This window comes from Gorilla gorilla, chromosome 14 (genome assembly GCF_029281585.2).
Source record: "Gorilla gorilla gorilla isolate KB3781 chromosome 14, NHGRI_mGorGor1-v2.1_pri, whole genome shotgun sequence".
NCBI classification, from domain to species: Eukaryota; Metazoa; Chordata; class Mammalia; order Primates; family Hominidae; genus Gorilla; species Gorilla gorilla.
Genome location: NC_073238.2, coordinates 62,473,020 through 62,491,695, shown reverse-complemented (window position 1 = coordinate 62,491,695; position 18,676 = coordinate 62,473,020). Strand labels below are relative to the sequence as shown.

The 18,676-nt window shown below is 39.2% G+C and overlaps 1 protein-coding gene across 4 annotated transcripts in view; it reads left to right on the top strand.

Annotated features, from left to right (window-relative positions):
• The window catches only part of MED4 (mediator complex subunit 4), a 42,771-nt gene that overhangs the window by 10,053 nt on the left and 14,042 nt on the right, over positions 1 to 18,676 (top strand). For 2 of the 4 annotated variants that reach the window (XM_019039651.3, XM_019039652.3), the window contains exons 4-7: positions 2,020 to 2,077; positions 3,715 to 3,801; positions 5,463 to 5,594; positions 8,130 to 8,288. In XM_019039651.3, coding sequence (XP_018895196.2) covers positions 2,020 to 2,077; positions 3,715 to 3,801; positions 5,463 to 5,594; positions 8,130 to 8,288 — 436 coding nt within the window. Of the gene's footprint in view, positions 1 to 2,019; positions 2,078 to 3,714; positions 3,802 to 5,462; positions 5,595 to 8,129; positions 9,478 to 18,676 lie in introns of those variants that run through there. The other 2 variants (XM_004054494.5, XM_004054493.5) reach the window with 1 other exon arrangement.

Genomic DNA, 18,676 nt, shown 5'->3' with positions numbered 1-18,676 from the left:
CGCAGGTGGATCACGAGGTCAGTCTGTGATTGAGACCAGTCTCAGTTCGAGACCAGTCTGGCCAGCATAGTGAAACCCTGTCTCTATTACAAATACAAAAAATTAGCCAGGTGTGGTGGTGTGTGCCTGTAATCCCAGCTACTCAGGAGACTGAGGCAGGAGAATCGCGTGAACCTGGGAGGCATAGGTTGCAGTGAGCTGAGATTGCGCTATTGCATTCCAGCCCAGGCAACAGTGCAAGACTCTCAAAAAAAAAAAAAAAAAAAAATTAGCTGGGCACAGTGGCTCACACTTGTAATCCCAGCACTTTGGGAAGCCAAAGTGGGCAGATCACCTGAGGTTGGGAGTACAAGACTAGCCTAGTCAACATGGTGAAATCCATCTCTACTAAAAATACAAAAAAATTTAGCTGGGCATGGTGGTTCACGCCTGTAATCTCAGGTACTTGGGAGGCTGAGGCAGGAGAATCTCTTGAACCCAGGAGGTAGAGGTTGCAATGAACTGGGATCGCACCACTGCACTCCAGCCTGGGCGACAGAGGGAGATTCTGTCTCAAAATATATTATTTATATGTTTGTATATATTATATATATATATATTAAAATCTGTAAATATGTATATAAAAATCCTTATGTATGTAATACTTGCTTATCAAACAAAATTCAGAAAATACAGAAAAATGGAAAGAAGAGGGAAAAAATTGTCTTTAGTTCAGCTGCGGAAAGAATGCCACTATTCATAGTTTGGTCTATTTCCTTTGAGTCTCAGGTGTATTAGTTTTTTAGGTTATTGTAGTTAGCAGGATACTAACAGACTTTCAATTACTGTTTATTGAAACTTAAGCATTTTTCATATAATTGTATCCGCTTTGTTTGATTTTCCCACTTTGTGTTATAAATAATTAAAGACAGTGAACACAGGACCATAAAACTGAATTTCGTGACTTAAATAGTAGTAACTAACATTGATTTGAGCACTTAGGCACCAGGCCCTGTGCCTTGCATTTTATATGCATTACTTCCATCTTCATAACAGTTTATATCAAGTCAGTGTCGTCATTTAGAGGAAGAAACCAATACTTTAATAACTAACTTGCCCATGGAGGCTAAAAAGTAGATTGAATTTAAACCTTGATCTCTCTGACTCCATACTCTTTTTTTTTTTTTTTTTTTTTTTTTTTGAGACAGAGTCTTGCTCTTGCTCTATTGCCCAGGCCAGAGTGCAGTGGCACAGTCTTGGCTCACTGCAACCTCTGCCTCCTGGGTTCAAGCGATTCTCCTGCCTCAGCCTCCCAAGTAGCTGAGATTATAGGTGTGTGTCACCACGCCCATATAAATTTTTTGTATTTTTAGTAGAGATGGGTTTTTACCATGTTGGTCAGGCTGGTCTCAGACTCCTGATCTCAAATGATCTGCCTGCCTCGGCCTCCCAAAATGATGGGATTACAGGTGTGAGCCATTGTGCCTGGCCTGACTCCATACTCTTAACCACTGTGTCATAGTCGAAGATATGCATATACTAGGTTAACTTCATTTTGTCCTTTAGCGTACCTGGGGGCTTGGAGGGAGCGTTTTTGTGATAAAGTCATTAAACATTGAGCTGATATATAAACGAATAAGAATATGAATTCAAGGTTGTATCTTCTAAACTAGGGGAAAAAAGGTATTTTATTCTTGAACTAGTTGCAAGAATAGGATGCTTTTGGGGTCGTCCATAGTCTGGGTGTCTTCTGCATGTTTATGGTAGAAGACGTGAAGAAAAAGACAATCCAATTTATGTTTTGTTTCTACAACTAATTTGTGAATGGGAGACTAGTTCATAAATATAATATTTCTTTCATTAAATATGACTGAAATAAATAATGTCAAGTGGTATTTCAGAACATTACAAATAAATTGTTGGGATTTCCAAGTTTCGAAGATTGTTCTTGTAGGCTAAAGGATCTTGTGAATTAAGCCAAAAACTAAGTTTGATATAGTTGAAGAATAAACCACATTTTTTTAATGTTGTTTAAATTAGGCAACAGCTGTTTACCAAGCAAAGGAGAAACTCAAGTCAATAGAAAAAGCAAGAAAAGGTTAGTATCATGGGAAGACTGAATGACCTGAAAAGTTAAGGTTCTGGTTTCAGGAAACCAATACAAGAGGATATTACTGATAATCATTTGCTGCTGTTGAAAAGATTCAGTAAATTTTTATTGTAAAGTGTGTTGTGTTCTAGCATTGTGCTGGGTTTTGTGAGGGAGGTAGAAGTATCACATCTTTTTTCAGATTATAAAAAGCAATTAATACAAGGCAGTTTATGGCTGTGTGCCCAAATGTGCAGTAAAAACAGTGAGTTTATAAAATTGGTGGGAGAGGGAAAGAGAAGTATGGGTTAGAAGTGGGATTTCTACCAAATCTTGAAGGCTAGGACAGAGAGAGTGAAAAGACATCCATTGGACCACTGCGCTGGGACTGAAACATCATGAAGTCAGAGCCAGACGTACATGAAGTCAGCCAGTTATACCCTTGGCATATAAGCACATTTGGTGGTGCAGAGGCCCACATGCCTTCCTGCCCTGCTGTCCCTTTTTCAAAGGCTTCTGTTAAATAGCTAATATTCCTTTTTTTTTTTTTTGAGACGGAGTCTCGCTCTGTCACCCAGGCTGGAGTGCAGTGGCGCGATCTCGGCGCACTGCAAGCTCCGCCTCCCAGGTTCACGCCACTCTCCTGCCTCAGCCTCCCGAGTAGCTGGGACTACAGGTGCCCGCCACCACAGCCGGCTGATTTTTTGTATTTTTAGTAGAGACGGGGTTTCACTGTGTTAGCCAGGATGGTCTCGATCTCCTGACCTCGTGATCTGCCCACCTCAGCCTCCCAAAGTGCTGGGATTACAGGCATGAGCCACCGCGCCCAGCCAAATAGCTAATATTCTTTTGAGAGTTAGGTTAGGCTTCTGTAGCAAGAAACAAATCTCTAGGAGAGATGGCTGAGGCTGGCTATTGACTTCTAGACCATTGTTTGATTCTGTTTTTAATCTTCAAAAATTGTACACACTTACACTTTGTTAGATTGAAACAGTATCTAAAGTTTGTAAAATGAAGTGTGTGGTTCTCACTTCTCAGAGGTAACTATTAATGTTTGGTATATGTCCTAGATTTTTTTTTTCTAGATCTGTGAGTATGTATGTAATAAAAATACAAATACACATATGTACATACATTTTGAACAATCGGGTCATACCGTACATATTATTTAGCAGTTTAGTTTTTTTTTTACCTAATGAATACATTGTAGACATCTTTCTATTTAGGTCTACTTAAGAGCCTTAGGGCATATTGATCGAACAGAGAGGTGTGAACTGTCTGCTCTGATTTCATAGCTTGGATGTCTTTGAGAAATGAAACACTGTTTTCTCTATTTTATTTGTGCTCACTATTGCTTTCAGAAGAGTAATGGTATTTAACGGTATTTAATAATTGAGATTATTGAGTGCTATGGTGCTAATCTCCGAAATTTGTTTATGTCAGCTAATTTTTCTGGATTAGTGTCCTGTTTTTGGAGATTTAAGTTTATACTAAACATGTAGGTATTGTTAAGGAAGGCAGGTGACTGAGATTATTTTATTTTCAGATAATTTAAAATTAAATACGATGTGTAACTGATAGATACATTTCTAAACTTGTATGTTTGTTAGACTACAGGTTATACTGTCCTCTTAAAACTCTTTCAGGTGCTATCTCCTCTGAAGAAATAATTAAGTATGCACATAGGATCAGTGCAAGTAATGCTGTATGTGCTCCACTGACCTGGGTTCCAGGTAAACATACTCGTCTGTTATACTAGATATATGTGGTTTTGAAGATTCTTAGGTGACTATGTACAGACATAGATTTAATTTAAAATGTATTTATCCTTAGAAACCTCTGCCACATATTTTCACATCTTTAATGGTTTATAAGTAATGATATAGGCCATGGGTTTTATAAATTTGGTTTTCTATGAAGCCATTGTTGCTAGGGACTGTGTTTCTTTCATGTTTTGAAATAATAAATTGATAATTTTTTAAACTACAAGATAATAATGTGATGCTTCTAAAGCTTTGGATTTATATACCATTTTATCAGGGCTGGCCAGAAGCAAACTCTTTAGAGCCATTAGGATTTCCACAAAGGTTCCAGCCTGAGAAAGACAATTCCAATTCTCTTAGATGCTAAAGACAAAGCGCTGTGCACCCAACAGTGAACATACAGGCTTGGAAAGAGCTGGGATAATTAGACAGCAAAAGAGAGGATCAAGCTGCAACTATATTGACAGTGGATGAAACATAAAACAGGAGACGTAAGGTAGCAGCCTTATTGGAGGAAGGGGAAATAGTAGTAGTTATCTCCACTTCAAAGTAACTTCTGAAGGTGCTGTGTTACCATGCTGAAAGCACTAAGGGTGACTATAATTTTGGGGATGGGTAATCTGCAGTTGGTGAGATGTGCCCAAAAAGTCAATCCAAATCTGGTCTAGTTTTTGTCAACCACGTACTGCTATTTAGTGTGCTTTCATGTTTGGGATGGACATTACCTGCTCCTGCTATTTCACCACTTACACAAATTAGTTTCTGAATTATAAGATCAAAGAGGTTGGTTAGAAAAAGGTTTTATCTTAGACAAGGTGGCATGAGGAAAAAAAAAGTAAAACAAAAAGATGAAAAATGTAAAAAAAAAAAAGATTTTAAATTGAGACAGTCCTTCTATTAAACATTTCAGTTCTTTCTGTCTTATAAGTGTCATGATTTTTTTCTCCCTTGCAGCATAATCATTGTCATTTTCTTGCTAGAAAATACAGTTAAGTTTGAATAATTGAGATTATTATAATTTTCTTAAGTTGTCATCTGGAATGTCTACAAAAAAATGACATCTCTTTTTTTTAAAGTATAGAAAATAGTATATTCTTGGGAAGATTCAGAAAAGAAATTAAAATGCGTGTATTTTAAAAAGTAATATGCTATTAATAACAATTTATAAGGTGACTTTTATATTTCTTTCTTTCTTTTTTTTTTTTTTTTTGAGACAGGGTCTGGCTCTGTGGCCCAGGCTGGAGTGCAGTGGTGCGATCTCAGCTCACTGCAACCTCTACCTCCTGGGTTCAAGCGATTCTCCTGCCTCAGCCTCCCAAGTAGCTGGGATTATAGGTGCGTGCCACCACGCCTGACTAATTTTCTTATTTTTAGTAGAGACGGGGTTTCACCATGTTGGCCAGGCTGGTCTTGAACTTCTGACTTCAGGTGATCCACCCACCTCGTCCTCCTAAAGTGCTGGGATTACAGGCGTGAGCCACCGCACCTGGCCAGATGACTTTTATATTTCAAAATTGAAAATATAGCCTGAACTTTTCAGCATGAGCCAGGGAAAACGAGTATGTCAAAGAACATATTAACACTTATTTTTTAAAATATGATTGAATTAAATGCAGTCTTTATTGTTTTAGGGGACCCCCGGAGACCCTACCCAACTGATTTAGAGATGAGAAGTGGGTTACTGGGTCAGATGAACAATCCTTCCACTAATGGCGTGAATGGCCATTTACCAGGAGATGCACTTGCAGCGGGAAGATTGCCAGGTAATGTTAAGCCGAAGAGTGTTTTCAAACAGATCAGGGTTTTCCAGAGATGACAAGGTTGGAATATCTGGCAGTAAAGCAAGTTTGAGATTCCCGACACAATTTTTTTTTTTTTTTGTAAATTTGAGACAGTCTTGTTATGTCGCCCAGGCTGGAGCGTGTTGGCGAAATCTCGGCTCCTGGGTTTGAGTGATTCTTGTGCCTCAGCCTCCCGAGTAGCTGGGATTACAGGCGTGTGCCACCAGGCCTGGCTAATTTTTGTATTTTTAGTGGATATGGGGTTTCGCCCTGTTGGCCAGGCTGGTCTCGAACTCCTGACCCCAAGCAATCACCTGCCTCAGCCTCCCAAAGTACTGGAATTACAGGTGTGAGCCAGTGTGCCTGGCTCTCAGACCCAGTTCATTGTAATAGCTAGATTCTTTGCCGGTTTATTCTGCTCTAAAGATTCTCCTTGAGGGAGGTATGAAATTAGAACTAGCTGCCTTTCTCTTATTTGTAAATATTACACTGTCTTCCTCAGGCATTTGGCCTCTCTTTTTAAATTATTGCTCTAAACATAGCTTTTTTATAATTGTGAAACATGCTATGTAAATAGAGTAAGATAGTTTACGGAATAAAGTGAACACACTCCTGAACAACCCCCAAGTTAACAAAATGAATAACAATAGCTTTTTATAAACTTTTATAACTTTATAAAATAGTATTTCTGTGAGACCCAGTTCATTCTGAGCTTCAGTTTTCCTCAAGTTTTTCATAGGTTTGTGCTGTTTTTATATATATTTGTTTTATATTATTCCTCATCTTTTATAGTTTGCAGGTGACTTTTGTTTTGATGTGGTAGAACATTTGGGAAGTAGAAAAAGGCATTTAAAAAAGGAAAAAAATATACCCTTTCTGAGGCAGTCACTTTAAATATTTTAGCCTGTTTCCTTTTTTCCCCTATACATTTTTTGCTTAATGTTACATCATAAGGCTGTCCCTGTGTCATTAATAATGCTTTGTATGCATCATTTTTGTTAGCTACCTAAAGTACAACTGGGGGAACTCAACTGTGATATCCTTGGATATCACCTCATATTTCTCATGTTTTAAAAGTACAGGAAAAACAGATAAGGGGAGTCACTGCCACATTTTGGACCAAGGAAGGGACAGACCTAAAAACAGTCTTCCCCAGCTCCATCCCAAGGCCGATACTCTCATATCATGGTGCTGCCATTGGAGAGGGTGCAGTGTAATGTGGCCCACTCCATGGCAGAGAAGTTAGATGAGGCATCAGAGGCCAGAGCTGGCAAGCAGGAAATTACCCACTGGGGTTCCAGGGAGACTTGCTGGGAAGCCGCCCTTTGGGATTCTGGTGAAACCTGCTAGGAAACCACCTTTAGAGGCGCCACTGAAAGTTGCTGTGGTGAACACCACTTAATGTCCTGCACACCAACCAGGCATCACAGCAGTAAAGGAGACAAAACCACCTGATCCAGGATGTGAAACTTGTTTGCCAGTGGAGTCCCACCTGTGCCCTCTACTGACAAAACTTAATTGTGGCAGCTGGCAAAGGAGAAATGGTTTCAGGGGCCAGAGAGAAGGGTAGATTTGAAGCTAACTGGCATACCTTTCTAGTTAATACCATAACTCTTTCTTTTGACCCTTTAAAAATCTGCCTTCTTTCTTTGAGTCTTGAACTATACCTGTTTATGTGCTCTGTCCCTTTGCTTCAGAAATACAGACTTTAAATGTGACTTGGGCACTTTTTTGTAAGGTATTTCATATGCATACATTGCTAATCAACCTCTCTTTGATGAGTCACTTACAATAGCAGTTCCTCTACCAAGAAATCATTCAAATCTATTATAATACTAAAGTACCTATTACTTGTTTATAATATGTAGAATAATCTACATAACCTAGTATACATAAGTATGTATTATATATGCATATAATAGATACATAGATATAGGAAAAATTTGTAATTACAAATGTCTTACAAAAGAAAAATTATGTCAACTGACTGAATAGTTTCTTACAGAGTAGTATGATTTTTTTAAAAAAGTCCCCAGTTGCCAAAATATCAACTTTTCCTTGATAAATTTGATTTTTATTAATTTGGCTAAATGTGTATTTTTTTCCTAGTCTTAAAAAAAATTGGCACAATAGCTTATGCCTGTAATCCCAACACTTTGGGAGGCTGAGGTAGCAGGATAGCTTGAGCCCAGGAGTTGGAGACCAGCCTGGTTAACATAGTGAGACCTCATCTCTACAAAAACTTTAAAAAGTACTGAAGCATGGTGGCGCATACCTGTAACCCAGTTACTCAGGAGGCTGAGGCAGGAGGATTGCTTGAGCCTAGGTCAGGGCTTCAGTGATGTATTCGTGCCACTGCACTCAAGCCTGGGTGACAGAATGAGACCCAGTGTCAAAAAAAGAAGAGAAAAAAGTAAAATTAAAAAAAATACTTCAAATTGTTGCATAAAGGGAAAAGTAAGAACTAGATTAATTACAGATAGAGCTGTTCTTATCTATGCTTCTTTTTTTCTCCAGATGTCCTTGCTCCACAGTATCCATGGCAGTCAAATGACATGTCGATGAATATGTTACCACCAAATCACAGTAGTGACTTTTTGTTGGAACCTCCTGGGCATAATAAAGAAAATGAAGATGATGTAGAGATTATGTCAACGGACTCCTCAAGCAGTAGTAGTGAGTCTGATTGAAAAACCGTAAAAGACAATATACAGAATTGAATACTGTAGAATTCTGTTTCTTTAACAGCAGGGAAATGTAAACTACAGGTGACAAAAAATACCCAGGTAAACACTGGCTTTGGTAGAATTGTGCAGTCATTAAAAGTCAAAATGAACTTTCTTTTTAAAGCCGAAGACTATAGTTTTAGTTTTAAGCCACTAGGTAGATATTTAGGGGAATAGTCAAAATTTACTGTTGAAAAAGCAGTTGCTATGTGCTTTCTTACCCTGTTCTGTTCCAGTTTTGCTGGATTTGTACATAGCCATTCTAGAAATAGAGTTGAGGGAAATTATCCATATACATATCACTAATAGGCTTCTTGGAATTATTTAGAAAAGCATTTTTAAACTGGCAGTGGATGACTGAATAGGCATCATATTTCTTTTTGTGTGTCATTTAAAAGTAACAAAAACTCCCATTTGACAGTAAAGTCTCTTGGCTTCTGTTGGAGGCATGGGAAATTGTCTCAATTTGTACAGTTTATAATTATTGTAATTTTTGTAAATAAATTTGTACATTGTATGCTTTTTTTTAGTTTATACTGTCAGTGTAGGTAGGAAATTATTTCTGTAAATCCAGTTGCATTGTATAATACTTGAGTGACTAACTGAATTGAAACCTATTACAACTGATAGGGTTCTCAAAGGCCTATTCCTATTAGAAGAAATAATTTTTTTTAATAATTGAAAAAATTTACCACAGCCTTATCTGATTTTAAGAATAGATTGTGTGAAAAGATTTAGAATGGAAAGCAACCATTTCTTCCCTTCACCTTCCTCTTCTTACAGTTCCCCAGGAGTCATTTTTAACCACTTTTAATTTCTGTTGGTAACCTCTGTGTTTAGGTAATATGCTTATACAACTATTTCTTGATGTATCAGTTTTAGACAATGTATCTTCTGATTTCAAAGGTAATACAGCATTTAATGTGAAACATTTAGTGAATACAGTAAAGGAGAAAATAAAATTGTTAGCATTCTACCCAGAGATAATATCAATTCATATTGTAGTGTAGATTTTTTTAAAGTTCACATACACTCTTTTTTGTAAAATGAGAATAATGTTTATTTCCTGAGATACTGCTGTATTTTTTAATTGCTAATCTGTATTCTTCAAATGAACTGAGAATTCCATTTTTCCATCATTTTTTCCTTTTGATTATTTTCGATCTCTAGAAAAATTGGAAAATAGGAGATTAATCTTATATTTTCACCATCTAGAATTAAGGACATACAATGTTTGAATGTCTTTCCCTCCAGGGTTATTTTTAGGAATGGACTAACACAATATCTAATTTTAACCTTGCCTTGTCCGTATACTAGGAATATTGATCCATGTGGATACATTCTTGAAAGATTTACTTTAATGGCTAAAATTTTATTGTGGTATGTGCCATAATGTAACTGCCTGTTTTTATCACCAAATCTTTAGGATAGATTCAAAAGGATTGTGTTTTTCAAATTCTTTAATACTGTATTAGTTTTCAGTTGCTGCCATAACAAATTACCACAAACTTGGCTCAAAACAACACAAATTTATCTTAGTTTTGTACATCACAAATGTGAAGTGGGTCTCACCTAAAATCAAGGTGTGAGCAGGGCTGCATTCCTTCCTGGAGGCCATAGGGGAGAATCTGTCCCCTGTGTCTTCCAGGTTTTAGAGGTCGCCCTTGCTCCTGCTCCAGGCCCCTGGTTGGTGAGTGTTTCTCATTCTGCATTACTGTGATGCTCTTCTGCCTACCTCTCCCATATTTAAAGGATCCTGTGATCATTCTGAGCCCACTGGATAACCCAGAATAATCTTCTTATTTAAAGTGAGATGATTAGCAACCTTTATTCTGTTTGCAACCTTAATTCTTCCTTGCCATGTAACAAAACAACATTCATAGGTTCTGTAGATTGGGATTTAGACATCTTTGGGGAAAGGGGGTCATTATCCAGCCTATCAGAAATAATCCAAACTTTTCCCCTGAAAATTACACAAATATACATTCTATCAGTTTTACAGAATGAGACTTTATATAAAGTACTAAGTCAATATCATAAGTCTATATATTTCTGAATTTCTTTTTTTTTGGAGACGGAGTCTCGCTCTGTCACCCAGCCTGGAGCTCTATCTCGGCTCACTGCAAGCTCCACCTCCTGGGTTCACGCCATTCTCCTGCCTTAGCCTCCTGAGTAGCTGGGACTACAGGTGCCCACCACCATGCCTGGCTAATTTTTTTGTATTTTTAGTAGAGATGGGGTTTCACCATGTTAGCCAGGATGGTCTTGATCTCCTGACCTTGTGATCCACCCTCCTCAGCCTCCCAAAGTGTTGGGATTACAGGTGTGAGCCACCGCGCCCGGCCTGAAAAATTTTTTTAAAGGTTTTTGTGTGTGTCCCAGTAGATGCCCTTAAAATAACTGCCTCTGGAAACGATGTCTATAAAAGGTCATAAACTCAAATTTATCTTCAGAGACGAGGCCACTCACACAAATGTAAGGAGTTGGCTAGATATTACTTAACAGGGAGTGGTAGAAATTTTGGCCAAAACTAGAGTGTATGCCCAGGCTTTTAAAATTAGATTATATAAACTGTGGGACAAATCTAGCCCAAAAGTGCCTGTTTTGTTTGTTTGTTTGTTTGTTTTTCCAGAGATGAGGTCTTACTTTGTTGCTCAGGCTGTTCATGAACTCATGGCCTCAGGCAGTCCTCTTGCCTTAGCCTCTCAGAGTTCTGGGATTACAGGCCATCATGCTGGGCTCAGAAGTACCAGTTTTTGATCTTGGTATAACTTTGTGCAGTTGTCGCTTTGGGAAGCTAGAGTGAGATCTGCCTAAGAATTATGTATTCTGATGTTGTGAGTGGACAAATCCATCCCTCAGCTTCATCAGCAGTTATTTTTAAGTGGTAAAGGGAAACACCTTGGGGCTAAAAACAAAGGGTAGAGGAAGAAAAACATTTGCAAAGCCACACTTATGTAGGCAGATTTCTAAATTTGTTCATAGGAAGTTACTGTCTTGTATTTGTTTCTCCAGTGTCCCATTTAAGGAAATCTGTAGGCTGTTTATTCTTTCCTACTGATAAGTATAACTTTTAACTCTGGGGATGTCAGTCAGCTTTTTTGAAATGATCTTGGTGCTAGAAAGACTTGTAACTGTTTAAGGGTCTCTCTTCCACTAATCTTATCCTCCTAAACTTCTGCCATACTTGTGACATGTGAAATGCATGGGTGTTCTGAGTAGGTTTCTGCTTTCTCAGCATAGTGCTTGGCACTTTGTAGGCCCCCCATAAATAATTATTGCAAGAATGAATCTCAGCTCAGTGCAGTGGCTCACACCTATAATCCCAGCACTTTGGGATGCCAAGGTGGGCAGATTGCTTGAGTCCAGGTGTTTGGGTCCAGCCTGGGCAACGTGGCGAAATCCCATCTCTACAAGAAATGCAAATATTAGCCAGACATGGTGGCACATGCCTATAGTGCCAGCTACTAGGGGTGACTGAGGTGGGAGGATCACTTGAGTGTGGGAGCTGTGATCGTGCCACTGCATTCTAGCATGGGTGACAGAACAAGACCCTCTCTCAAAAAAAGAATAAATTTCAATTTATGTCCCTGGAGGACTGGCTTGAAGATGTTAAAGAAAACTCTAAGGGCCCCCTTTACACCTCTTGTTTAAAGCCAGAATCCACTTAACGCTAGACCCTTGCGGGGTGCCCTACCTGCATCTCCCCTAACTATATAGCCAATACAAAGAATTAACCTCCCATAGCTCACTGAAAGAAGAGAAAATAACAAATTATATCATATAAAGAGGCATTTCTGAGGTAATAGATGTTATTTAATTATAAACTGAGTATTAGATGATAACGAGATTTTGTGAGCAGTTAAACAATGGCAGTGTGGTTCTGTAGAGCTATGTCTGCATATTGAGCTGAACCGTAAGAGTGAAATGGGGTGACGCCAAGGATTGTCTTTAAGATACCAATGGGAATGATAGAGAAAGAACCTATGAAAAACCACTCTTTAAGAACAATGAGAACAACAAATATGTCAAAATGAACTCTAGAATTCAGGAAATTAACCAAAGGCAGTGTGGGAAGTTTTACTCAAGAAAACCACCTGAATCTCAGCAAGAACAGCCTGCTTTGTAGCATTTCCACTAACCCTAATTTCATCTCCATCTCCCAAACTTTGTGTTAGCCTTGACAACCAACAGTGCCACAATCCCAGGGAAACCCAGCAGCCACTGGAGGGTGTAGAAGGGCTCTGAAGCTCCCTCAAAACACCATCTGCTGAGAATTGTTATTTGACCTGACAGTTCTGTGTGGCATTTTTCTGGAAACCCCCCTTCACAATGTTGCAGAATTTTGCTCCTTCAGCTAAAATTGGGATCTTGTCACACAACCAGGAAAATTTGGGCATGCAGGCACATTGAAGGGTGAGTAGAGCAGGATTTTATTGGAAAAAAGAAACCTCAGCAAAGCAAGATGGAGTGCTGTTAATAGGCCCCCCACCCCACAGATTGATTCTTAGATCAGTCACCACACAAGCTGAAGAGAGCAGGCTCCTCCCCTGTAAGACACAAATTCCCTGGGGCTCCATCCACTTCCCCCAGTGCGTATGTTGGGCTCCAGTCCTTTGTGGGCATGCCCAGACAAGCCCTGGACAGGTTCCCTCATGTGCAAAAAAGCATGTGATATAAACACGGGGCGAGGCGAACATTCTCAAGGGACCCTTTTTTATCTGCCTAGGCATTTGGCTGTCTTATTCCCTCCTCTAAAGAAGTACATCTAACTGCTTTTAGAATAAGGATAAGGATAAGGATAAGGATGAAGATCGAGCTTAACTGCTTCCTGCTAACAAGCAGTGCTATTTTGGGAAAATGGCAGTCAGATTTCCCTCAGAGGCCTACCTAAGGGTCCCTGGCAAAAGGGGCCGTCCTCCGAGGCTGCTTTGCATGACCATTTGGAATTTGATGGCCCAAAGGCTAGAAGAGACAAACTGGGTTATTGGAAAACATATCAAAACAAAGCAGGGCAGGGGTAAGGACAGCTCAGAAATCCCAAGGCCTTTTACCAGTTTGCACAGGGAGAAAGAGGCCAAAAGCCCCACTGGTAAAAGACCTTTTACCCTTTTGCCAGCATGTCAGGCTTCTGGGTTCCCTTCCCCTAAGCCCAGTCCTAAGCCAAACAGTCTAAGGTTTGGGAAATTAATTCTTCCCAGTTTGGAGGATGCATCTAAGGGGAGTGTCCCATAGTATGGAGACATAATTGCCTATTAGTGAAGAGAGGACAGGAGGAAAAAGGAAAAAAGGTGTTTTTTCCAGAGGAGTCCCAGATGTTCAGGATGCATTTGAAAGTGGTACAGACTGGCTGGGTGCAGTGGCTCATGCCTGTAATCCCAGCTGTTTGGGAGGCTGAGGCAGGTGGATCATCTGAGGTTAGGAGTTTGAGACCAGCCTGAACAACATGGTGAAACCCCATCTCTGCTAAAAATACAAAAATTAGCCAAGTGTGATACACACCTGTAGTCCCAGCTACTCAGGAGGCTGAGGCATGAGAATCTCTTGAACCTCAGAGGTGGAGGTTGCAGTGATCTGAGATAGTACCACTACACTCCAGCCTGGGTGACAAAGCAAGACTCCATCTTAAAAAAAAGAAAGGGGTACAGACTGAAGATGAATGGCTACTCATTTAGAACAAGGGGAATGAGGCATTCCAGGTTCCCTTCTCTTCCTAGCAAATACCCGGGGTATGTGAGGGGGGGAAAGCAAGGTGTCACTGTTTCTGTTTTCTGTCCTTATATCACCATTTCCCAGCAACCGTGACATGGTGCCGCCCATGGGTGTCAAAGCGGCTTTCACCCATGTTAACGGGGGCCTAGGGGGTGGGAGTATCCACTCTTACCCATGTACACCGTACCTCCCCTGCTATCAGTAGTCTTTGAATTCCCTAGACCTTGTTTATGCTATGGATACTAGCATGACCTTTATCCATGAAATGGGAAGCTTGGCTTTATTGCCAGGAATTAGTCATGCTCACCTATGCTGTGCCTTTTAACCTCCATATCTGCCTCTGGATCCCTCAGACCCAGTTTTCTTTCCAAGGGCTTCAACTCGAAGCTTAAAATTGAGTTTGGGACAAAATTGTGTCTTGAGGGGTTGCATTGACTCCTCCTCATAAGCCAAATGCTAAGGTGAAGCTGTGGGATTGAGTCCTCCTCCAACAAGGGAGAGAAAAGAATGTCCTGTTACACACCCAGATAACTGGTGGCTATAGTTATGCTTGCTAAGATTTGGGTGCATGGGGCTTGGCTTTGGTTAGCTCCCTTGGTCTTACTTTCCCAAAAAGGAAACCCCCACGTTATGAGCACCCTATTTATTCCCATCACCTGGCAGGATTCGCAGGATAATTGCTCAAAACTAGACTATTGATCCAGATTTTTATATCACCCATTCTCTTTTGTTCCTTCTGAGCTGCAGCCAGAGATTTCTGGTTAGTTCACAGGAACAAGCATGGTTAGTCTAAAATGTAGGCAAAAACTTAAAAACAACTAATGAGTTTAGAATTTAATGACAAATGTATAAGTTTTGAAACATAATTTCTCTCTCTCCAGTCCTCATTTTTGTTAAAAAAAAAAATCACGATAGGACTGAGTTGTTTGCAAACTAGACTTTAGTCTTGTACTTAGCCCGATTATTGCATAAAGTGCAGTAAGAATAACTATATCTCCGTAGGCCTTTTAGATTGGCTTTGGTGGAACTCTGTTCCACAAGAAATCTCAGATAAGATCTTTTAAAGCTGAGCCCAGTCATAGGTTTGTATCCTCAGATACCTGTGAGTTGGGTGATCCTCTCCTCTTAAGGTCCCAAGATAAACTTGGAGCTCCTGAGCCTGTTAGAAAGTGACATTCTTTACTGACTACAGGTCAGGAAGCTGTAGTCTACAGGGCCTGTGTAGACAAGGGCATGAAGCCAGTTTTCCTGAGGGGCTTTTATTGGCTCTGCAAGTCGAGCTTGACTCCTTAAAGGGAAGCATACCTTTCCAGTCAAAGCCTTGGTAAAACAACCAGTTTCTCCAGTTGCATCCTGTTGCAAAAGAAAATGGATTTTTCTTGCACCAATGCAAACAACTATATTGCCATAAGTTAAGAATACTCACAAGTAGTTCCCAAATTCTGGAGAAGCCAGGCAGAGAGAGAGAGACAAATATGCTCCAAATTTTGTTCACAGGAGTATACCTTACTCAATTATTAAAGGCTGTAAATAGCTCAAAATAAGTTTCCTTGACTCTGAAAAACAAACAAAAAAAAAACAAGGATCAGCAATATTCCAAGCAAAAGTCAAAAAGATTACTTCAGTTTTCTACTAGTTCACTCCATTCAGTTAACTCTTGTTTTGCTTGATATTCATGAACATTTCAGCTCTTCATGACTCCTGTACATTTTTCCTTTATCCCAGTGTCACAATCTCCAAAGTTATTAGAAACCTGTATTTGAGAGCACCTGTCAAAGATATACAGCTGATTATAAACGATCTTTTGAAGAGGATCCAAACAAGACAACAATTGTCTATGATAACAAAATGTCCAGAGTAGTTACAGTTAGAAACATAATTGACAAAGACATAACCCCCTTAATTATGATTGATAGCATATACTTCAGACATTAGAATTTTAGAAATCCCAAGTAATTTTGGAACATATATTAGTATTATTCACTAAAATATAACCTAAAGAAGATTGAATATCATTTTGACAATCTCATGTACCTAAACATGTCAAATAATCCTGTTTACCTCTCTTTTGGATACTCCAGAGGCCCTTTTAGCATCCAGAATCCAAGCATCAGGAAAGACTATTTTGAAACTGAAGTTTGATTATTTTGGGGAGCCTGTTAAATACGTTAGAGGTTTAAAACACTTGATGTTATGAAACAGAATTCCAGATTACTGTAAGTTATTTATTTTGCCAAAATGACTCAGAAATTTTAAAAAAGCAAAAACTTTTTATAACCCTTTACAAATTTTGTTAAAGAGATTAGTGTCTTAAGAGGACTTTGTTGTGCTTTTATTTCAATGCTCAATTTATAGAAAAACCATATAATACCTTTGTGAATTTAGTCAATATGTTCCCACATGGAATTTCTTTTGCAAGATTAATTTTTACAGTCCTTCCACAACTTGTTTGAACTTTTAGCTTATGTAATTCAAGGCAATCCTTTAACTTAGGCAAGAATTTACATTTCCACACCTTCTTATAATCTTTTTCTAAAGACTTACTTTACTGTTCTTACACACCTCTCATGTAAATCTATTTCCAGTAGTTTCAATTACATGTTATAATGGTAACTCCTAGCAATTTGTAACTTTAATGTAAAACCTGGTAAGTTGTTTTAATTACGTGCTAGGTGCAGCCAAGTTTTGACTCCTTCCAGCATAATTAAGGTTGTGGTTAATTCCATATGTCCCCAGGCCTTACCAGTTGCGAAACAGGCAAGTCAAACAGTTCTCAAAGACCAAAAAAGCAGTTTATTACCTTAAAATATTTAGCAAACTTAGTATCTGACCTGCATAATTTAGTCCACCTATTTACATTTTGCTCACATCTGCATTTTACCAATAATCTTTAAAACTGTTTTTATTTCTCAAAGATTAAAGTCATGTAAACTGAAAGGTACGACACCTTTTATCCTCCCTTTTACAAAATATTTGATTCAAGTGCTTATCCTTCTTTAAGTAAATTAGAGCTCTTTTTTATAGATCTCCCATACACACAGCATATGTAACTACACAGACAGGCAGAAGGATTTTTAGCAGCCCTAAGATTTTTCATTTGCCAATCTCCTAATTGAATTATTGGCCTCCAGGTGGAGCCCTTTAAGAGACAGGGCTAGAAAAACATGCAGCTTCTAAGGCCTAATAAACAGGCATAGGTTGGGCAAAAACAGATTTTGAGAGGGATCTAACCACTTTTAATTCCTGGGGTTCCATGAGGAAAACAAGTTTCTTCCCAAAATGGAGTCAGTGGTGCCTTCTCTGTTTTTCCCAAGGAGTCCCATGCCCCCAGGAGTTATCTTGGGACTTGTCATGCATGCATTGAGAGTGACGAGGCAAAATGAAGAAAAATAATTCGGTTGACTGAGAAAAAACCCTTTTTCCAGCAAAACAAGATCCAAGAAAAGAAAAACATAAAGGCCTTTTAAATATACTTATAACTTAGATATCCACTTTTAATTAACCTGAGTGCTCTTTACTAAAATCCTTTTAAATCCCTTGTTATCTGACTTTAGACATACCAAGCGGCCATATTATTTGCTTTCAAACTTTACTAGAGGCTCAGAGAAAGGAAAATCCACAGTGGTTCATGAGGGGAAGAGAATCAACAAATAGCAAAGGTTGCACAGACATCAGACCAGAAAGGATTCATTCCCTAGGCCAGGATTGAACCCAGCTGCCATTGTAAAATGGGCTAAACAAAACATTGCCACGTGGTTACAGGTCATGCTCTCAATGATGTAAAACAAGATGGAGGCCTGCAGCGAAGTTTGCTGCTGACTATACAGAAAGTCATGCAAAGCACACCAGATTGGCTACAGCTTAAGACAAACCTCACAGATCCTTTTTCATAATTAAAACTTTACAGAGAATATAAACAATGATCCTTATCATTTCTGGCCTAGTAAAATGTCTTCTAAAAAGAAAAAAAAAAACTCTTACTTAAAAGTTAACTGCTGACAGGGTAGAGAAAAGGAAAAAGTTTAAAGTGCAGGGTTGGAAAGACACCTGGAGGAAGAACCTCTTACTCTTAAATGCAAATGGGTTCTTCCAACAGGGAGAGAAACTTAAGAGGGGAGCAGGGGAGCTGCCAGTTTGCCTGTCTATCCAGAAAAAGAAGGAAAAGGCTGACATTCCCAACCCCTGGGAGCAACAGTGGTTGGCAGGGGAGGGAGGCATAGTTTTCTCTACCTTCAGAAGTTCGAGGACAAAAAGGCTTAGAAGCAAAAGGAAAAAAGTTTTTGGTTTGCATCTTACTCTTCCTCAAGTCTTACATCTGGGTGCCAAAATGTAGCAGAATTTTGCTCCTTAGTTCAGCTAAAACCAGAATCTTGTCACACGATCAGGAAAATTTAGACACATGGACACATTGAAGGGTGAGTAGAGCAGGATTCTATTGGGTGAAAGGGAAAAAAAGAATAAAACTCAGCAAAGCAAAATGTAGTCCTGCTAACAGGCCCCCCCTCCCACCTCACAGATTGATTCCCAGGTCACCACACAAGCTGAAGAGGGCAGGCTCCTCCCTTGCATAAGGGGTGAATTCCCTCTGGCTCCACCCACTTCTCCTCATGTGCATATCAGGCTCCA